The sequence below is a fragment of the Rattus norvegicus genome, chromosome 18, assembly GCF_021556685.1.
Source record: "Rattus norvegicus strain SHRSP/BbbUtx chromosome 18, alternate assembly SHRSP_T2T, whole genome shotgun sequence".
Classification (NCBI taxonomy): Eukaryota; Metazoa; Chordata; class Mammalia; order Rodentia; family Muridae; genus Rattus; species Rattus norvegicus.
Genome location: NC_141551.1, coordinates 23,622,112 through 23,643,045, shown reverse-complemented (window position 1 = coordinate 23,643,045; position 20,934 = coordinate 23,622,112). Strand labels below are relative to the sequence as shown.

The 20,934-nt window shown below is 42.9% G+C and overlaps 1 protein-coding gene across 2 annotated transcripts in view; it reads right to left on the bottom strand.

The window, feature by feature from the left end:
- Wdr33 (WD repeat domain 33) overlaps window positions 1-20,934 on the bottom strand; it is a 103,072-nt gene that overhangs the window by 19,460 nt on the left and 62,678 nt on the right. For both annotated transcript variants that reach the window (XM_087592900.1, NM_001107398.2), the window contains exons 8-13: window positions 8,248-8,374; window positions 6,239-6,393; window positions 6,062-6,140; window positions 4,883-4,993; window positions 900-994; window positions 159-245 (exon numbers count right to left, since the gene is read on the bottom strand). In XM_087592900.1, coding sequence (XP_087449026.1) covers window positions 159-245; window positions 900-994; window positions 4,883-4,993; window positions 6,062-6,140; window positions 6,239-6,393; window positions 8,248-8,374 — 654 coding nt within the window. The remainder of the gene's footprint in view (window positions 1-158; window positions 246-899; window positions 995-4,882; window positions 4,994-6,061; window positions 6,141-6,238; window positions 6,394-8,247; window positions 8,375-20,934) is intronic.

Genomic DNA, 20,934 nt, shown 5'->3' with positions numbered 1-20,934 from the left:
TTAAACATTACATAGCTTTAATCATTTTTATTCACAATTCTCAATATAAGCCATGTGAGCATTTCAACACTATTAACAAGTTAATTTACCATGAAAATAAGACAGAGAGGTCTACAAAACCTTACACAAATTAAATGCATAAATGCAGCTGCTCTTACCCATCTGCTCCTGCTCCATGGCCAGTTTCAGTTGTTCTGGGATTCCCATCCCTGGAATCACTGCCAGGCTATTAGGTTCCAGGTCATCTACAAACAATACACCTATCGTCAACACGTCAACACGGTCTCATAGTGCTCCCTACAACGACGCTTTTTTTACCATAGCAATATCACTGGGTGCAGTAGCACATGCCGTTAGTTACAGCATTAGATGATACTGGTAGGAGGATCTCCATGAGTGCAAGGCCACGTAAACTACATAGCAACAGCAAATTACATCAGCCCAGAATATACAGTGAGACCCTGTCCTCCAAAAAAGCCATAAATAAATAAAAAACAAACAAACAAACAGCCCCAACTAAGCCCAAACAAATCAAAGAACAAACCACTGGGTGAGCTGGTATAAATCTTCAATACCAGTACTTGGGAGGCAGAAGCAGATAGATCTCTGAGGCCAGAAAGCCCTAAGTTATTTGTGTTAGCATTGAGAGCAGAACAAACATCAGGTGTGCTTGGTTAAGTACTGGATCACTTAGTTACATCCCTTGCCCCAAATTAGGTTGTACGAGTCTCTTAATACTTGATGTTTAGGGTTGGGGATTTAGCTCAGTGGTAGAGCGCTTGCCTAGCAAGCGCAAGGCCCTGGGTTCAGTCCCCAGCTCCGGAAAAAAAAAACAAAAAACAACTTGATGTTTAGAATGGAATCTCATGAGACTTCAGGGAGAACTCTGCAGATCTTACCATACTCTACTCCGTCTTCTGACATGCCAGGTAAAAGGTTCAGATTATATCGATCTCGCATTTTGTCACCTGGCCGATTTCGAGTCCAGAATTTGCTGATGAAGTAGAAGAAAAGGGAGAAAGGGAGCTTGGTTTCAGGTTTTCTCTGGGCACAAAAGCTCAGATCAAGTTTATACAGTATCGCTCTTCTAACTGTTTCAATTGTGGAAAGAGCATTTTAAAATCAAAATGTCAAACAAATTTAAACAACAAAAATTAATGTTCAATACTCCTCTCTATTATAATACCCTTATGTTGATCACAACAAAAATGGCAGATTAGAAGTTATAATTCAATGAAGACAAAGAATCAGGACAAGAAATAACAGACTCGGACTGTGAAGATGAGACTCCTCTGGAATCCTGAGGCTCTAGAGGCACATGCCGGAAGAGCAGGAGCGCAAAGTCACTGTCAGCTACATAGCAAGTTGGAGTCTGGCCTGGGCTCCAGGACTCTTGTTCAAAAGGGGGAGTGAGCGGAGCAGGGAGATGAGTAGACTTAGAGAAAGAAAACATCAGAAACACAACGAGGATGGTAAAATGGCTGGAAAGTGCTGGAAAAGAAGGGATAGAAAAACAGAGTGAGGTGCTCAGAGTCCTCCACGAGAGAGAGCAGCAAACAGCCCTGCCAATTAGCTCTGGGACACCATGCTGCCAGCCGGGGTCAGCAGCCAGTGCCAGGAATAGACTAACCCTTTCTGGGCATGGCCTCCTAGGACAGATAGTGGGGGGAATACAGAGCTGTGACCAGGATGGCTACATTATGGGCAGACACTCCCAAAGGACATCAATGGTTGTGGAGACTGCAGCTCAAGTCTAGTATGGGAACCTAAACCTGAGATTCTCACGGAGCTCAAGAATACACGGAGGGCATCACCCCAACTCTAGCAACAACATGGGATCATGAGACCTGTCCCCAACCTGGCATGATGTAGCCAACAGACACAAGTATTCCCGCATTGTTGAACACTGGCAAAAATGCAGCTCCCATGCATTTGGGGAGAAAACACCCCACAACAAATGTAAGATAAGCATGGGTACGCTATCCATGCTCCCTGCAAAACTAAAACACAGAAACCTTGGGGTGGAAAGTATGACCTCCATGAACCAGAGAGGGTGAGTGGCAGGTCGGGCAGAATAAGGAATGTCTCAGACCAGGAACCCCCTACAGAAAGTCGAGTCAAATACAGAAATTCTTGTAGTTTTGGTTTTGTTGTTGTTGTTGTTGTCTAACAAAGCCTCCCTCTGTAGCTCTGGTTGGCTTGGCCTCAAATTCATAGAAGTCCATCTGCCTGTGGGGCCTGGAGTGCTGGGGTTACAGATGTACCCCAGAGAAACTCACATCAGCAGGGATCGAACCTGTTTGAATCACTGAGACCAGCAGCTCTCTTTTCACCTACAGAGCCATCTACAAAACAACACAACACAACACCACACAACACAACAACCAAAGGGTGGAGGATACAATGGTCAACCCAATTGATACTTACTAATGTCATATTATTTCCCACTTCCTTTTATTTATTCATTTTGGTGGAAGAAAAATCACTTGATTCTAATTAATATACAAACACCTAATACATCTGAAGAAGGTCACTCAAACACTCGTCCAACCACAATTTCTATATGGCCTATGGTGGTTGCAAAAGGTATGATCCTCACAGGTATTTGACCACGTGGTTCACAGCTGGCTGTACTATGTGGGAAGTTTATCTTTGCTGAAAGCAGAACCCTCTCTCTGCTTCATGCCTATGCTGAGGATGCAACCTTTAAGCTTCCTGTTCCTGCCAGCACACCTACCACTTGCAGCCATGGCTCCGCCTGCCAGGATGGAGTCCAATCCCTCTGGAACCATAACCCAAAATGAACTGCTGTGTTCCTTGAGTTACCTTCGGTCATGGTTTGTCATTAATTAATACTCTATCTCAGTATCTCAGTGAAATTCTCTCACTAGCAACTCTGAAATCCAGGGAAATATGGGATGAAATGCCTCACGCCCTAAAAATAAACTCTATGCTAAACTAGACAGCTTCAACTGTCACATACACAAACCTGACACACCCGGGAAGAAACGTCTTCAAATGAAGACTCGCTTCCATTGGACTGGCCTGCAAACATGTCTGTGGGGCGTTCTCCTGATTTTTAATGGATTAGGAGGGCCTATCTATTCCGTGGTGGGTGGTGTCGTCCTCAGGCACATGGGCCTGAGCTGTATATTAAAGGGAGCTGAACACGACTGAGAGCAAGAACGTGAGCAGTGAGCAGTGAGCCTCATGGTCTGTGCTCCTGTCCCTGCCGGAATAACGGGGTGTGACACAGCCCTGTCCGATGAAGCTCGCCTGGTTTTCTCCAAGCTGCTTTCGGTCATGGTGTTTATCACAGCAACAGAAGAGCAAACTAGGACAATATCCAAACTGGTTTCATCCCAGGGATATAAGGTTGATTCGATATATATAAATCAATAAATGCAATATAATACATTAATAGAATTAAAGACAAATCATATGATCATCATAGATGTGCCCTGAAGTAGGAACAGGACTGGGTATGGCACCTTTAGTCCCTGGAGGCAGAGGCAGATCTCTGTAAGCTCAAGGGCAGCCCAGCCTACACAGCATGTCCACGGCTTGTTACACAGAGAAACCCTGTCTCAAAAGACAAACAAAAACGGAATAGAAGGAATGTAGAAGGACTATATGACAAACTGAAACAAAGTATTTTTCCTACAACTTACAATGAAATACAGATACCCATTACCTCCCCTTTTATTCAAACAGTTCTCAAAGTCTTAGCTGAAATATTAGAACAGAGGATGAAATAAAAGTGACAGAAATAAAAAAAGTTCAATTGTTAACTTTTTATTAGAAAAGGTCCGATTATTCCTATTGGCTGAAGACATGATCCTGCAGTTAAAAGATGCGTAAAGATTCTACCAGAAACATCTTAACATTTTTAATGAAGTAAAACAATACAAAAGCAATCCTCAAAGTTGTAGCATTTCTACATACCAATACCAAACTTTCTGAGAAAGAGCTCAAAAAAATTACAACAGCTTCAAAAACTTAAACAACAACAACAACAACAAAAACCAAAAACCAACAAAACAAACAAACAGACAACCCCCAGACATGGCTGCCCACATCTGTATCCTAAGTACCTAGGAGATAAGAGGCAGCAGGATCAGAAGTTGAAGGCTTCCTTGGCTACACAGCGAGTTCAAGACCAGCCAAGGATAAATGAGACTCTATTTTTTAAAAAAGAGAACTGACCAAAGAGATGAAAGACCTCTAGAATGAAAACCTTAAAATACCGAATAAAGAAAAGTAAAAACCACAGAGGGAAATCCCTATGCCAGTGGATTGACAGACTTAACACTGTGATGCCAAACATGATTTGCAGATTCAACCCAATCTCCTCAAAATTCCAACGATAGTCTACACTCAAAAGGGGGAAAAAAGTTCTAAGACTCATATGCTCATATAGAAACAGCAATAAAAACTAACAACACTTACATAAAAGAAGACAATTTAGCCGAACGAATTCTTAACAGCAAGAGCCATATTGAAGTATGACAATACTCACTCTCAAACAAGACCTACAGACCCGCTGTAAACAAAGGGCATGTATGGTACAGAAACAGACGTGGTGACCAGGACAATAGAACAGAGCAACAAGAAATGAGCCTCCAGGTTATATCCACTTGCTTTTCTGACAAAGGTGCCCAAAACATACTAGAGTAAAATGACAGCCCCTTCAAAAATCAGGGCTGGGAAACCTAGATGTCTGCATCAGACGAGACGGCAGGGAAGCAGAGGGAGAGCTAAGAACAAAGATTGCACACACAAAGCATGACTACGAAGCCCATTTCTTTGCTAAGACCCTCCCCCAAATTACTATTCATGAGTACAGAAGTTGCTTGCTATTTTTAGCAAGGTACCTCCTTACCTGGTATGGTCATTTGAGCCCGAGCAGAGAATATGTCCCAGAGGATGCCAAGCCAAACTCCAGATCATCCCTTCGTGGGCCATCTCCATCCCACCTACTTCCTTCTCCACCCTGCAGTAGCACGAGGAAACAAAGACAAGACACCGCTGAGCCAATCACCACGAGAACCGCAAAGCACACGAAAGCATCGAAACAAAGACAGTCTCTCCTCAGAACAGAGCTCCCGCCAGCTTACCTCAGCTCTTCATGATTCTTTCAGCCAAACATAAACGAATCATAGAACAAAGTGCTCCGTAAATTATTTCAACTATAGAATCTATTTTATTCTTCCATAATGATTTATATCTAAAACACAAGCGCTGTCTTTTCTACTCAAGCTTGATTTACAAAACTGAAAACTGCAGGGCAGTCTCCAAAATGGATAATTTGCACATAGAAAAATGCCAAGTTTGATAACATCATACACATTTGATAACTCTTCGCAAAACATATTCCTCTGATAGTTACGACAGCATTGTGAAAGTTACAGTGCATGATTTAGAAGCCAACGCAAACAGCTTCTACTTATTAATATGTGTATGTGTGTGATGTATGAATGTGTATCCATGATGTGTGTGTCTGTTGTGGTATGTGTGATGTGTATGTGTGTTGTGTGTATGTGATATGGTTTGCGTATGAGTGATAAATGTTTGTGATGTGTTTGTGGTGTGTGATGTGTGTGTGATGTGTGTTTGTGTGTGCACGGGCTTGAGCAGGAGCCTACCTGGTGCCCAGGTGGAAGCCAGAGAACTCTCAGGAGTCAGTTCTCTCCTGACTTCCGCCACGGAGTCTAAGAACAGAAGCCGGGTACTCAGGCTGCACACAAAGTGCTCTTCCGTGCCGAGATACCTCACTAGCCCAACATCGAGTATCTGCACCTGAGTTTCTGAGTCTCCAAACCGTCATGGAGGCCCTGTCCTCACACTTGGAGCTCCAGGCACATGCAGTGGCCATGTGCAGGTGGTTCTAATCAACTCCCTTCCAGTCACACTTCAAAATGTCGCAGTCCCCAGCCACCAAACTTTCCCTAACTAGCTAAGGTGCCAAGAACAAGAGAGCCAAGATATCTGTGCTGCCATACCGTGTGGGAATGTGTGTGCAGACAGACCATCATTTTCCCACGCAGTACAGGATACATACCCAACGTGCCAGAATAACAAGGAGCCGTCGGATCCTCCGCTGGCAAAAAGTCCTTCGTGGACAGGATGCCAGGCTACAGCTGTGAAACAAAGCCAGAGAAGATCAGACAGCTCCAGTGTGAGGCAACTGTAGGTGCCAGTCCCCAGAACACACGACACAGCACATCACAGCCCTCACCTGTGGCTTCCTTCTTGTGACCTCGGAATACCTGAAGCTCTTCTTTCAGGTTTCGGATATCGAAAAGCTTACAGAGATGGTCACGAGAGGCCGTGAGGAGCCAGTTGCCGTTGAGGTTTAATTTCACTTCCATCACCGTGTTTTTATGGGCGTGACTGGAAACAAAGCATCAAGGGTGAAACATGTCAGGATGCAAAGCAAGCGTCAGTAATATAGGTGGTCCTTTCTGTTGAAAGCACACGGACGAAGACGGCGAGGTGGGGCCTGGTGTGTGTGTGAATAAAACTCGCAGGACCACATTCAAGAGTGTCCTTGAAGACCCTTGTCAGTGGATGGCAGGCATGGTGTGCATGCCTTTAATCACAGCAAGGGAGGCAGAGCAGACCTCTGTGAGTTCACAGTTAGGCGGGTCTACAAAACTTCCTGAACAGTCAGCGCTACACAGCAAGAACTTGTCTCGAAAAGAAAGAACAGAAATGGGGGAAAAATGGAAAAATAAATAAAATACAACCATCCCTGACGATGGCGGAACTGAAGCTCAGCCATCTAAACACAGCTCTCAATATCAGCTAAAGGAGCAACGGAGTCTGCTGGGCATGAAGGGTCATCTAGAAACGGGAAGTTCTTACAATACATAAACTGGTAATCAAGTTCATCGGGTTTCAAAAATCCAATGACGGGATTGGGGATTTAGCTCAGTGGTAGAGCACTTGCCTAGCAAGTGCAAGGCCCTGGGTTCGGTCCCCAGCTCCGGAAAAAAAAAAAAAAAAAAATCCAATGATGTTTCTCTCATTAAGACAAGTATGGAAGCAGGATTGGGTTTAGTTTCTGTGAGGGTTAATTTGACTAAAGGCAATGCTTTGTCCCAGGGCTTGCTTCTGTCAAAAGGTTCACTGTGTAGCATCCTTGCCATAAGGAATTTGAGCTGTGGACGTTTCATTTCCAATTAGGATCAGGATGCAGCATCTGCGAGCCCCAAAAGAACACACTCATGAAGCTGTAAATAATTCTAAATTATGCCAAGAAAAATCATAGCTACACAGTAAACATGTCTCCTCGAGGTGAGGAGGGAGAGAGAGGGGGAAGAAAAGGAGGCAGGTAGAGACAGGGAAGGGAGGAAAGGGAGAGAGGAGAGAAAAGGGAAATAGAAGGGAGGTCAGAGAGGTAGAGAGGAGGGAAAAGAGAGAGAGAAAGGGGAGGGGAGAGACGATAAAGGAGAAGGACAAAAGAAAGTGAGGGAGAGAAGAGAGGGCAAGGGAAGAGGGAGAGAAAAGATGGAGAAGAAACAAGAGAGAGGTAGAGAGGGGGTGAGTGAGGAAAAGAGGTAGAGGAGAGGAGATAGTGAGAGAGGAGAGTACAGGGGAGGGAGAGGAGAGGAGGGCAAGGGAAAAGGGATGAGAAGGAGAGGAGAGAGGCTGGCACAAAAACGGGGAGAAATCTTTGTATGTAGCTGAAGTAAGCTAGGCAAAGCTGGTGGTGGCTAGTTAGAGGCACTGATACCATAGCCACAGATGCCAAGGGCTATCTGAGGACACATGGAGACAGCAGGAAGAACCTCTTCAATGCCTTGCACCCCTGTAGGATAACCCAGTAAAACTTAAGTAGCAGAACAAATATAATCTGCCTTCATTAGAAATTTAGAGTCAGGGCTGGAGAGATGACTCAGTGGTTAAGAGCACTGACTACTCTTCCAGAGGTCCTGAGTTCAATTCCCAGCAACCACATGGTGGCTCACAACCATCTGTAATGAGATCTGATGCTCTCCTCTGGTGCATCTGAAGACAGCTACAGTTATTTATATGTATAAAATAAATAAATAAACCTTAAAAAAATTTAGAGTCAGAATTAAAACATCCAAAGACTGAGGTCCATCTGTGTCCAAATCACATTGGTTTTTTTTTTTTTTTTTTTTTTTTTGAAGGAAAACAGAGAAGCTGAGAAAGCTCCCAGTTAAGGACCACAGGCTGCCTGTGGTCCTCAAAGACCACAGAGGGCTTCCCATCACTTACAGTGTTGCAAGACTCTGCCCAGTCTTGGGGTCCCAGAACTTGATTGGCTGCTGGCTATCTTTACTTCCTGAAACAACCAACCCTTTGGTTGGATGCCAATCTACACACTTCACATCAGCACCATGACCTGTTGGGAAGCAAGTCAGAACAAGAACCTCATTGGTCATCTGCACTGTACGTGGGGCTCCATTCCAAATGCAAAGGCAGGGAAACCCAGCAGTTTGCTCTGGTGTTTGAAAGGCTCTAAACTCTGTTTGGAAGTCTGCTAGACCCAGGGCCAGCTCTCCTCCAACTGCAACACTCGGGGGCCTGAGCACATCTTGCTCCCCTACCTGCTGGCCCTTCAGCCCGGGCTTTGAGGATGTACACTCTGTAGGCTTTAAGCTTTTAAAGCTGTTCGTCATTGTCTGAGTTCTAAGACCCAGCCTGTACTGTTCCTTCTGCAGTGTGGTCTGCACAGATCTAAAGTGCTAAATCCTGGGCTAGGCACCCTAGCTTTCTAAACAGGAAGACAGAAGCAGTAGTCCAGTTTTGTTGTTGTTGTTGTTTGCTGAAGTATGGAAATGTCTGGCTGGCACAAATTTGAGAAAATCAGAATGAAAAAAGCACTGTTTATGGTTTGGGAAGGCTGGGTATGGATGGGACAGAGCATCTTACAGGGTAAATGCACTAGGCTGGTGAGGTAAGGACTTCTCAAATAGCACCCTCCTTTGCCTGAAGCAAACCCAACTCTTAGAAATTTCATGTGAGAAGGGAAAAGGAGGAGCAAACGAAGGAACTGAGAAAGAGTGAAGAGATGGTTTCAAGACATCAGAAGTGATCTACAATCATTCAGAAGGCAGAACTGTGTATGCACGTCACATGGGTTTTAGCTCTTCTCAGACCAGACGCAGGCAGGGAGGAATATACCACGACCCTGTGACCTCATAATCACGTATCATGAAGAATGTCAGAAGGATCCCTCCTTTTGTTGCAGTTTGTTTTTATATGTTCCTAAATAGGGTTCAAACATATCCCAAAATAACTGCCATACAGCCCAGCATTCAGAGTAGAATGCAATCAAGGATTCAATGGTGTGACTAAAGTCCACAGTACAACCTAACTTCTTGTTTAAATCAATCTGCACTATCTGCACTGTAAAAGGCACACACGAATGTCCTAAGTGACTGTGCACACCGAGGTGGAAGACAGACAGGCAAACAGACAGCACGCTGACAGGTGATGCTTCCTCCTGCACATGCTGTTTTTCCTCCCACCTTCTAACGATGAAGACTCTTTATAACTAAGGCAGGTGGGAAAGGCGGCTCTGCAGTTATACTTTGAATCTTAAGACATAAGTGGACCAACAAAACGGATCAGTGGGTACAGACCCTTAGCACTAGGCCTGGCACGTGCCATCCCTGGAGTCCACACGGTGGGAAGAGACAATTCCAACAACTTGTCTTCTCATCTCCACACGTGAACATGTACACCTCACACTTTCCCAGCAGAGGCACAAAATAATTAAAAATACAGTGGCGGTGCATGCCTATCATCTTGGCCCCTGGGAGGTGGAAGCATAGAGATCTGGAGCTCAGGGCCAACCTCAGCTGCACAGGTTAAAAGGCGTCCTGTGCTAAATAAGACCCTGCCTAAATCAACTGGGTTAGGGACAAGTGCCGTGATAGGAGAAGCCTTTAACCCGGCAGAGGCAGGCTAGCAAGCAAACAGCAACAAACAAAACACGATTGGGGGGATGGCTTCTTGCTAAAGCAAAAGTGCCCAAGTTCAAATCCCCAGCACCCACATACAAGCAAGGGCAGCACCGTGGAACTGTAACTGACAGAGAGTAGGACATCAATGCTGGAAGACCGGCTGGCCAGCTAATCTAGCCAGAAGGGTGAAATCCAGGTTCAATGAGGGGCCCTGTCTCAACAACTACCATGGAAAAGACTGGCAAAGGAGAGCCCAATGTCAGCCTCTGACCCCCAGGGAGGAGAGCACCACCCACACACACTGAGACAGAAAAAGCATCAGGAACAATGAAACCACGTGGTTTTCCTATCCTGCCTGATGAGACTACCCAAAGGGTGCTCAGGGAATGTACAATCTAGGGGCTGTTTGCATCTAAAAATATTACACACAGTCATTTATACACATGGATTTTAACCAATCATATAAGATCAATATGTGCTCTTAATCACTGAGCCACAATCTCTCCAGGCCCTGTTGGCAATTAAAAAAAAATTGTAATATATTTATGATACTCACCTAAGCAAAAACCATACCATGTTCTGAGGTGTCATCTAGACTAAAAAAATTAAACAGATTCTATAGCCCAATATATCCCTGAATGATCATTGGAAAACTCAAAACGCCAGCCCCAGAGGCTCTGTTGGCCCTCCTGCTTCCGCCTCCCACTGTTGGGATTATGGAGTGGCCACCGCACTCAAGATTACCCAGTGCTTTTCGGGGGAGTGAACGTATTGCAGCAGCTTAGGTCCAGCCCCTGGGGCCATGCTAGCAAGCAGTATTCTTGGTTTGTTTCTTACTACATGGGGAACCAGGCCTTTCATCCCAGCACTCAGGAGGCACAGACAGGAGATCTCTGTGAGTTCCTTGCCAGCCTAGTCTACATAGTGCATTCCAGGTTAGCCAAGGATAGGTGGAGAGAAGATACCCTGCAACAAACAAACAACAAACATACAAAGATGGGGGGAAAGCTACATGGAAAAAGAACAAAAAGATCTGTCTCCCTGTTCAGTTCTATAGGCATGGAGACATCTGGATAGAGCCCAGCAGACAGGAACTAGACTGGGAAGAGACAATTCATGCTTCAGCCTTTGTATTACATTTGAAGCACATGTAAGTAATTATTTTCTTTTCCATTTTCATTTTTTTAAATTAAAACTTTTTTGGGTGGTATTTATGTGTGCTATTTGTGTGTTGGTGCACATGTTTGTACTGGTGCTCTAAGCTGTGTGTTAGGGTGTGGAGAACAGAGGTTGATATCCTAGGGGACTCTATCCCTCTACACCTCTGTTTCTTGTATTTAAGACAGGGCCTCTCACTGACATAGAGCTCGCCCTCTCAGCTACACCAGTAGCCATAAATGAGTGAGTGCCCAGAACTGTCTGCCCCTGACCACTACAGTGCTGGAGTTACAGGTGCCTGGCACCACACCCAACTTTCCCAAACTCAGTCTTCATGCTTGCACAGCAACTTTACCCTCTGAGCCATTTTCCCCACTATGCAAGGAACACAAATCAGGGCTAGAGACGGCTCAGCATTTAAGAGCAATGGCTAATTAGGATAAAGGACTACTGATATAAATAAGATGTATATTTTTAAATTACCGTGGAATATATCTGAATAAAGATTTTTAGACAAAAACACTGGCTGTTCTGCTCTTCCAGAGGACCTGGATTTAATTCCCATTCACCATGTGGTTGGTGACAATACTCTGTAGCCGTGGTTCCAGGAGATCCAATGCCCTCTTCTGCTCTTCATGAGCACCAGGCACTAATGTGACACAAACATGCAGGCAAACAAATGCACACATAAGGGTTGGGGATTTAGCTCAGTGGTAGAGCACTTGCCTAGCAAGTGCCAAGGCCCTTGGTTCGGTCCTCAGCTCCGGAAAAAAATGCACACATAAAATAACAACTTCAAAAATAAAACTTACTTAAAGCATGAACTAACAGTTGTAGCCTACGCAGCTGGGGGTGGGGCGCAGTCAAGAATACAAACAAGGCCAACATTGTGGGGTTACACCTGTACTCCACTGCAATCCAGCACTCTGAAGGCTGAAGCAGGAGGGGCTTGAGTTCAAAATCAGTCTGGGTCACACATTGAGCTTGAGAAAACAAAACTAAACAAAAAAAACCCCATAAATCTTCTCATAAAAACATAAATCTGCTCAAAAATACATAAGACATGTGTAAATAGAATACACGCTGAGCTGGGCTCAGTGGTACAGCACTCGTTGGACAGGAATGACACACATGAACATGCCACATACACTCACACAGATACCCGAGAATCTGATACTGCCTCCACAGCAAGTCTGGAGACAAGACTTCACTTTGTGAACGGAATTACCTCTAACCCAAACACCCACTATAACTGTTATGTGGCAGCTTCACAGGCACCAAATTCCATACTTTGGAAGCTGGCTTTGTGTACAAAACTACTAAAAATACTGTACATAATTCCTACTATATTATATGTGGGACAATTGTATGCTTAGATGATTTGGGTTTCTAGCCCTATAATCACTCATTATGTATCTGCAGATAACAGCCTTTGTGAATCTCCAATATGGAGAAAGAATCCACTTGAAAGCCTACTAAGTTTACTAAGTCACCTCTGGAAAGTAGATATGACATTTTTATGAGGAGCACATGCTATTTTCATACACTATTTGTATACATGTGTGTGTGTGCATGTCATCTGTATCCGGATGCAGAGGAAGTTAGAGGAGGGTTATCAGATGCCCTGGAGGTGGAGGTAATGGCCAAGAGCTGCCCAGTGTAGACGTTGAGAACACAGAACCCCCTGATGAGCAACACATGTTCTTAACCACTCAGCAATCTTTCTTGCCCCTGCCATTTATTGTGTACACCCCCACCCTCACATACACACACACAGATTTTTGAGACAGGGTCCCTCTGCGTAGCCCTGGCTGTTCTGAATTTACTCTGCAGAACTTAGAGATCCGCCTGCCTCTGCCTCTCAAGTGTTATGTGGGATTAAAGGTGAAGGCTACTATTTTTAAACAAAAGAAAAGAGGGGCTGAAGGGAGGTAAGAAAAAGAAATTAGACTGGCCAAGATTGTTTTCCTTAAGTGTTTCATTATGTTGTCCATGCCAAGCCCCGTCCCTCAGCCTAAGTGCTGCCTCAGGGCTGGTGTGCATGCCTACTCCGGAGAAGGTGGTAACTTTCTATTTCATGGAAAAGGGTGCTTGTCCACGAGCCTGATGTTTTGGAACCCACACTTGAATAAAAGAACTTACTCCTGCAAACTGTCATTTTCCCTCCACATGTACACACTCATACACATGCATGCACACTCTCACTCATGTACACTCGCTCATACATGCACACAAACATATACACACATAGGATGTGATGTGAGAAACAGCGCCAAAAGACTACCACAGGTTTATCCTATGAAAATAATTGAAGATGATTTATTAAAATTCAAAGTACAGTCATGCATAGCAGCGCACATCTGAAGGCCTAGCTGTTTGGAAGGCTGAAGCAGAACCATTTGAGTACAGAAATTTAGTCAGTATAATTCTGTCTCAAAAAGAGAACTCCCTCCTCCCCCCACTTCTTTTTTTTTATTTTCATTTTAAAAGTGGTATCAAAAGTACTGTTCATCATAGAAAACATTGAACACAAATTTCTGAAGCAGAATGGTAAGACTTGCCTAGTTCCCAAATGAAAATATCATGTCACCCCTAAAATGAAAGATTTTAGGAACAAAGAAAGAGGCTCATGAAAACAAGCAAGGGATCAGCTGTGGATCAGAAGGGCTTGTTTGCTGAGTAAGCCTGATGCTCTCAGAACACACGGAGAAAGGAGAACCGATTACCCGGAGTTGTCCTATGACCTCCATCCACACTGTGGCACAATCAAGTCTACACTCACACACAAGCACATCACAAATAATGGTAATGTTCTTCGTCTAACTTAATAAGGCAAACAAAACAACACTCATAAACTACAAATGTTATGGGGCGACTCTAGGAGTGAACCTAGTTACATAAATGTAGATACAGACTCAGGAGGCAGAGACCTCCTCAGTGGAGGATCTCTGTGTGCAAGGCCAGCTTAGCCTACATTTTAGGGCAGTATGGCTATGTAGAGAGATCAAGATAAACAAGAAAAAAATGAAATTTACATTGGTACAGTATATATTGGAAACAAGTTAAAGGTTTTCTATTTGTGTTTCCTTTAGTGTGATGCTGGGGGGTTCTACAAATAAATAATGCAGGGTAAATTTTGTGCACAATTTTCTTGGTATGATGTTAACAGAAGGAACTGTGTCTGGCTCATACCTGTTATCCCAGAACTTGAGAGGCTGAGGTAGGAGGATCGTCAGAAAACAGTTTAGGACTTAGAGAGAGACTGTCTCCAAGAGGGTGGGGGATGAAAGAAAGCAAGATGTATTCTACTTATGTCTAAATGTCTAAAACCATTTGGTAATGACTACTGATTTTAGAACTAACAACTACTTGATATTGGAAAGCACTTGTAAAAGTGGCATTGATATCTTTTTGAAAGGTGAAGGCTCTGGGCAATAATAAGCCTGCCCTTGCCTGCTCTTCCAACACTTAAGGGCAGCCACAGGTGTGCAGCAGCCACAGGTGTGCAGCCGCCACAGGTGTGCAGCCAGCGTTCTATCCTCAGACCTCACACACCAAGTCCCACAGTGTCCTCTGGCCTGCACACACACAAGTGCTTTTAAAGGTCTATCAGTGGTAAGCTGTGACCCTATAGGAGATCAACAAGAGTTGGCAAGTAGAATGTGACAGACACATTAGTCCCTTCAGAGGATGACAGACCTCTGAAAAAATCAGGCATGTGGTTTCTGAGTCTAGGGTGACTAGGAAGTAATAGTATGCATCCATTTTATCCAGATTATAACTGGACATAGAAGGTATGCAGGGAGACTGGAGGTGCAATTGCAAAATTTAAAATATATACTATGTATAAGTCTCTGTGCAGAATCTTAAAATATATACTATGTATAAGTCTGTGCAGAATTCTTTCTAAAAGCAAACACTTAAGAAATTAACCTATATGGTCTAATATAGTAGCTGCTAGTCACACACAGCTATTTAAAATGGTTTAGATGGTAGAACAACACACACACACACACACACACACCTCTGCACACAATTTTAAAAAGCTCCCACTTGCCCCACACCACTAAGACCAGATGTTGTTTTCTCTCTCAACAATTTGAGATAGGTTAACATCTAAAAAACAAAAAGAATGGATTCTTTTAATTCTCTAATTTATTGATTCTAAAGGCTTGGGTCTTGTTCTGAAGAAACAGCCAAGTGTGATGGCATACGCCTTTAATCCGAGCACTCAGGAGCCAGAGGCAGGTAGATCTCTGTTAGTTCAAAGCCAGCGTGGTCTACAAAGCAAGTTCCAAAGCAGCCAGGGTTGTTTCACAGAGAAACCCTGTCTCAAAATAAATAAATAAATAATAATAATAATAAAATTAATAATGTTTTATTATTATTATTATCGTAAAAACAAAGAAACATGGCAACAACTACTTAACCCCACCAAATTGGGTTTTAGATCCAGAGGATGGATGAAGACTCACCATCATTTCTAAGCTAAGACAGTTAAATGTTTGTTTTCTTGGTGGACCACGACTACTTAATTATAGAATTAGCTGACACGGCTTTGTAGTTTATCCTGTGAGGCTGTCTTCAAAAATGTTCACCCCGTTGCTTACTTGCGGAAAGCAACCATGAATGGTGCGCTCAGTCACGGCAAACAAGTAAGTAGTTACTGAACTGATTTTACTCCACTGCTCTTCACACAGTCACTTAAATCCTCTTCAATCAGTAACTGTTCACAGTGAGGTGTGAGCTCAGAGTGTGCTACACAGTGAGGCACGGTCTCAAAAAAAAAAGAAGCCACAGAAATAACCGCATGAGACCCAACGTTTATTTAGATCCTGACGTGGTGTTTAGCCTCTAAAACAATGTGATCACCATACAAAATATGGAATAAACTCTGAAGCAATGTATTTGTAGGACTATATAACCTTCATACATTTCCAAAAAATTAATATTTTGAATTCAAAAAAGTTTCTAAATCAAACTTTAATAATTGAGGTCCTTTACTACTCTCAAAGAGCCTCTGGTCATTTATAGTTCATCTTTGCTTTCAAATTGTTTCCACAGTAAACTAGTAAACTAGGTGTGTGTGTGTGTGTGTGTGTGTGTGTGTGTGTGTGTGTGTGTGTGTGTGTGTGTGTAACCACACGCCCAGCAGTTTTAGACACCTTTCTCCCTAAAATGAAAGTATTCTTAAAACCTGCTGTATAGTCATGGCGACATAAAGGTGCAGAACAATAGAGTTCCCATGGGCTAGAGAGATGGCTCAGTAGCTACAAGCCTTCGTCTGCTCTTACAAAGCTCAGTGTCCCTCACCCATATCAGATGACTCAAAAGTGCTTGTAATTCCAGCTCACAGGGAGCTAACACCTCTGGCCTCCAGGGGAACATCCATGAAACCACAGCATGAACACACGTCAATCTTTTACACATAACGTTACTAATGAAAAGATGGGTCTTGAGCGGAGGAGTTGCTTACTCAGTAGATAAGAGTGTTTGCCTAGCATGCATAAAACCCTGGTTTCAGTCTTTGGCGTGGCACAAAATGTGTGATCATGCACACTTGTGATCCCAGAACTCAGGAGGATAAAGATTTCATGGTGAAATTAAGTGAAGTTAAGGCTAACCTGGGCTACAAGAAATCCTGCCCACCCCCAACTCCCAAAGAAAGACTGCTTTAGACAATATTTTAGAGGTTCAAGTTCTAAGACAAACAGGATGTCTAAGCATTAGCTAAGTTGGTGAATAGACAGTAGAGCTTTTGCAGAAGTGTGGTGTGAAGACGAAGGCAGAACGGGACAGACCTCTGTCTCTGATACTTCCCTTCACAGAAGACCCTAGCTTCTGTGAGATCTGTGGTAACCTTTGTGACTGTGCATTTCCCCAGAACCCCCTTCTTGGTCCACAACCACATCAGATCATGGGGCCTGTCATCCCACATGGGTAAACAGCCTTGATTTAACACGGTATATGTCCCAAGGTTCCGTAAACAGTCTGAAAACCAATACATAATGAGTTTTATTTGAAGGTCAGAAGTAATGTCCATTTTCCCATTTTATTTTTCCTGGATCATGTCATTATATGAACAATATTAGGAAGAATATACATGACTTACAAAAAAACACCAGTTTTTCTAATACAGAGAGAGAAAATCAAACAATTCAAGTACCATTTTGTACAATATTAACAGTTAAAGAACTGTTATTCAGAAAATGTGTTAAGCATTAACAGCAAACTTGGGCTTACTGCCAGCTGTGGAAACAAAATGTAACATCAACTTAAGTCCAAGCAAGGCCTTGATCCACAGGCAAGACTCACACAAGGATCAGTCAAAAGCTGGGAAATGTATGGAGTGTGTGGTCACTCCATAAACTGGTCAGTGAGTATGGGGCTTGTTCCAAGTTTACCTCCCCATTTTATAAGGTCATTATTGACATGATTTAATAACAAGACTGACAGGGAATGACTGTCATCAAAATCTAGAAATTTCTATCAGGAACAAACTATGGAGCTCAAAGTTAATGGAGGAATAGGTACTTTTCTAGGCAGAGTTTTCACAGTGTATTTTCCAAGCCACGTCAGACTCATAGGCAATGATGAATTTTTAAATGGACAAGATATTTTCCCTCCATACCTCAGAGCTTCAGTACTGGCAACATGTGGGAGAATCTGGTCACAAAGCTCTTCTCAGTGTACTGCCACATTCACCACGAAACCAATTATGGAAATGTGAAATGCTAGCTCAAATTATGTTGCCCGATAGTGGCATACCTAAATTCAGGAAAGCAGACACAGGACAAGGAGAAGGAAGGCCCTTCAACCCTTATCTCAAGTGTACATTAAAAAAATTGGAAATAGATATGCCAAAAATATAAAAATTTTTAATTAAACCTAAATATTAATACAGAACTATTCAACAAACCTGTAGCAATTTCAAAGGTTTGGTGTTAAAGAAGCAGCCAGGACACAGACTCACACCTTAGAATAAGGAGGAAGATGCATCACACATAGACGTCCAAGCTCCTAGTTAGTCACACTCAGAGAAGCAGGGAGCTGGCTTCTATTAACTGAAGGTTACATAGAAAACTCTCAAAGGTGGACCTAAAAGAAACTGTCAAGCAGCTTAGAAAGTGAAGCCATGCATACATTTATAAGCTAGTATCATGTAACTACTTCAATACTTCTAATATCAAAGTGGATTCTGTTGAGTAGATAATAAATATTTGTGGGTCAGACGAAACCACACAGGCATAAATGTTTGCTAAACCTTAGATGTTGAGTGCTGACAGTTTTTATACAGCATGTGGAGAAAGTATAAACAAAGGACACAATTTGCACCTGAGCAGCGAAAAGCCTTGAAGATTTCTGAAACAGTCTGGTGAACAGGAAACTCTAGTCTTCCAGAACAAACTCCCAAAGGGTGTTTGTTCTCATCAGTCTTCCAGATCCTTCAGTTACAACACGAGGAACAATTTTGCTATTTATTTTATGCCAACCAATTTTTAAAAACTTAAGTCATGTTTAATAGTGATTCTGGAGTTGTCAAAGACTAAAAGAAGAAAGCAGCCCTCAGTGCTCTGCTCTTCCTACTGCTTAGGCTAACACCAGGCTCAGAGGCAGGCACTTCAGCCACGTGCTAAGGGACACTGCCCACGTATCAAAGTCTATGAATTCCTTTAGAAAAATGGTCTAGTGAAGTGTGTGTGTGTGTGTGTGTGTGTGTGTGTGTGTGTGTGTGTGTACTTCAATAGTCAAATACCTCTAGTAAACATTTCCACAGACATTCATAACTAAAGCAGAATAGTCAGGAATCATTATTTGAAAAGCTACAAAAATATAATCAGTAAAGAAACATTTACAGGATTGATGGTGGGGGTGTGGTCACCCACTCTGTGTATGCCCAACAGCTTGGGAAGTGACAGAATGATCAGTTCAAGGCCATCCTCTGCCAGTCTGAGTTCAAAACAGGGTAGGGGTCGAACTTCACTTTACCTCCCAGAACCCAGGAGGCAGAAACAGGCAGATCTCTATAGAGGCCAGCCTGATCTACATAGAGACTTCCAAGTCAGTCATGGCAACACATGTAAGACGCTGTCTCCCAAAGCTGTCTGGCAATAACAAGATTACCACAATGACCTATAAGCCAAGTGTAATAGCACATGTATACAGCTTCATGTGCTCACGAAGGGGGATAGGAGCAACAATTGAACTGAGAGTTTAAGGCCAGCCTGCGTAACATTTGAGATATTCCTCTTAAAAATAAGGGAATAGACAAGCAAAACTGGATCTATGCTTCAATAACAATGTTTATTGGTAACCAGTGGCAAGAATAAACTGGAACCATGACTAAAACCTCTAATAAGGAAGAAAAAGACGAATCAAAAATAAAAACAAAAGCTGATTAAAGTGATACTCTGGTGCAAGTCTTCTTCCAAAAGTAAGACTGACGTTGAATGAGTTCATTTTCTGTTGGTTAGATAATGGCCAACTGAAATCTACATTCCTATCCTAGCCAGGATTTCACTAACCTCGTGGTGATCTCAGCAATGTGAAGCATTAACTGGAGCTGAATGTGGACTGGAACCTTCATCAACAGAAATGAATGAAGAGCTGAGACAAAATGGACCCCCGAGAGAGCCAGGCCACAGGAATCCCCAAATACTGCTGGCAGTTGGGGGTCTGCCGCACAGTCTCCTCCAGGCTGGACAACTTATTATTATTCTAAGGCTTTTCTATTTCTTTGCACAATGAGGATTCTGAGATGATGTGTATTCCAACTGGATCCTGACAATTATCCTCATTTCTCACACGCGGAAATGAGAAAAACCTTAAATGAGAGATGATTATATGCTACTTGGAGTCCATCAGAGTAAACGTATCTCAATAAACACTTGTTTAGCCCATGCTGATTAAATAACCAAATACATGCTTTGGGCTGGAGTGGAATCTCCCAGGAATAGCACAGGTAGCTACTCTACTCAAGGAAATGAAGACATACAAGTCCTTGATTGTTGAGTGGAAGCTGTGTGCCACAAATCCATTCTAAAAGGTACAGTATAGAAAAAGACATACCCAAGGGAAACACCAAGTCCTATCAACAGTATGTGTCCTTGATAATGAGATCAAAGCAAACCTGTGAGCTTCTTCCCCAAACTAGGAATCCATGGTCTAATCATGAGGAAAGTATCTAATAAATTCTAGCTGGTAGACAGACAGACAGACACGTGACAAAATACAATGAAATCATTCAGAAATAGACTCTAAGACAGTGAGAAAATCCTGGAAGATCTGAGATGAAGAAAAACAGTTCTGAGCTGGGTGAAATGGTAAACTCCTTTAACCACAGCACTCCCAAGGCACACATCGAGTCCCAGAGGCCAGCCTGATCTTTATGGTGAGTTCCAGGCCAGCCAAGGCCACACAGTGAGACTTACCTCAGAAAACAAACAAAAAAAGTTTTGCATCTAGAATTTGAAAGCTAGTCAAAGCCTTATTATAATAGAGGCATGAAATAAAGATCATAGGAACTTTTAAAGTTTTCTTTTTCTCTCCCTCCCTTTCTCCTTCCACCGATGACCAGTCTAAGTTTGACAATGGAATCATCTTGCCTCAGCCTCACATGTGCTGGTGTAACAAGTTTGAACTTGTTCTTCATTAAAGAAAAAAAAAAAAACAACAACAACAACAAAAAAACAGAAATCAAAAAATAAATAAATAAATAAATAAAAATAAAAAAAATTGGAGGCCGGAGAGGTGGCTCAGTGGTTAAGAGCACTGACTACTGACTGCTCTGCCAGCGGTCCTGAGTTCAAATCCCAGCAACCACATGGTGGCTCAC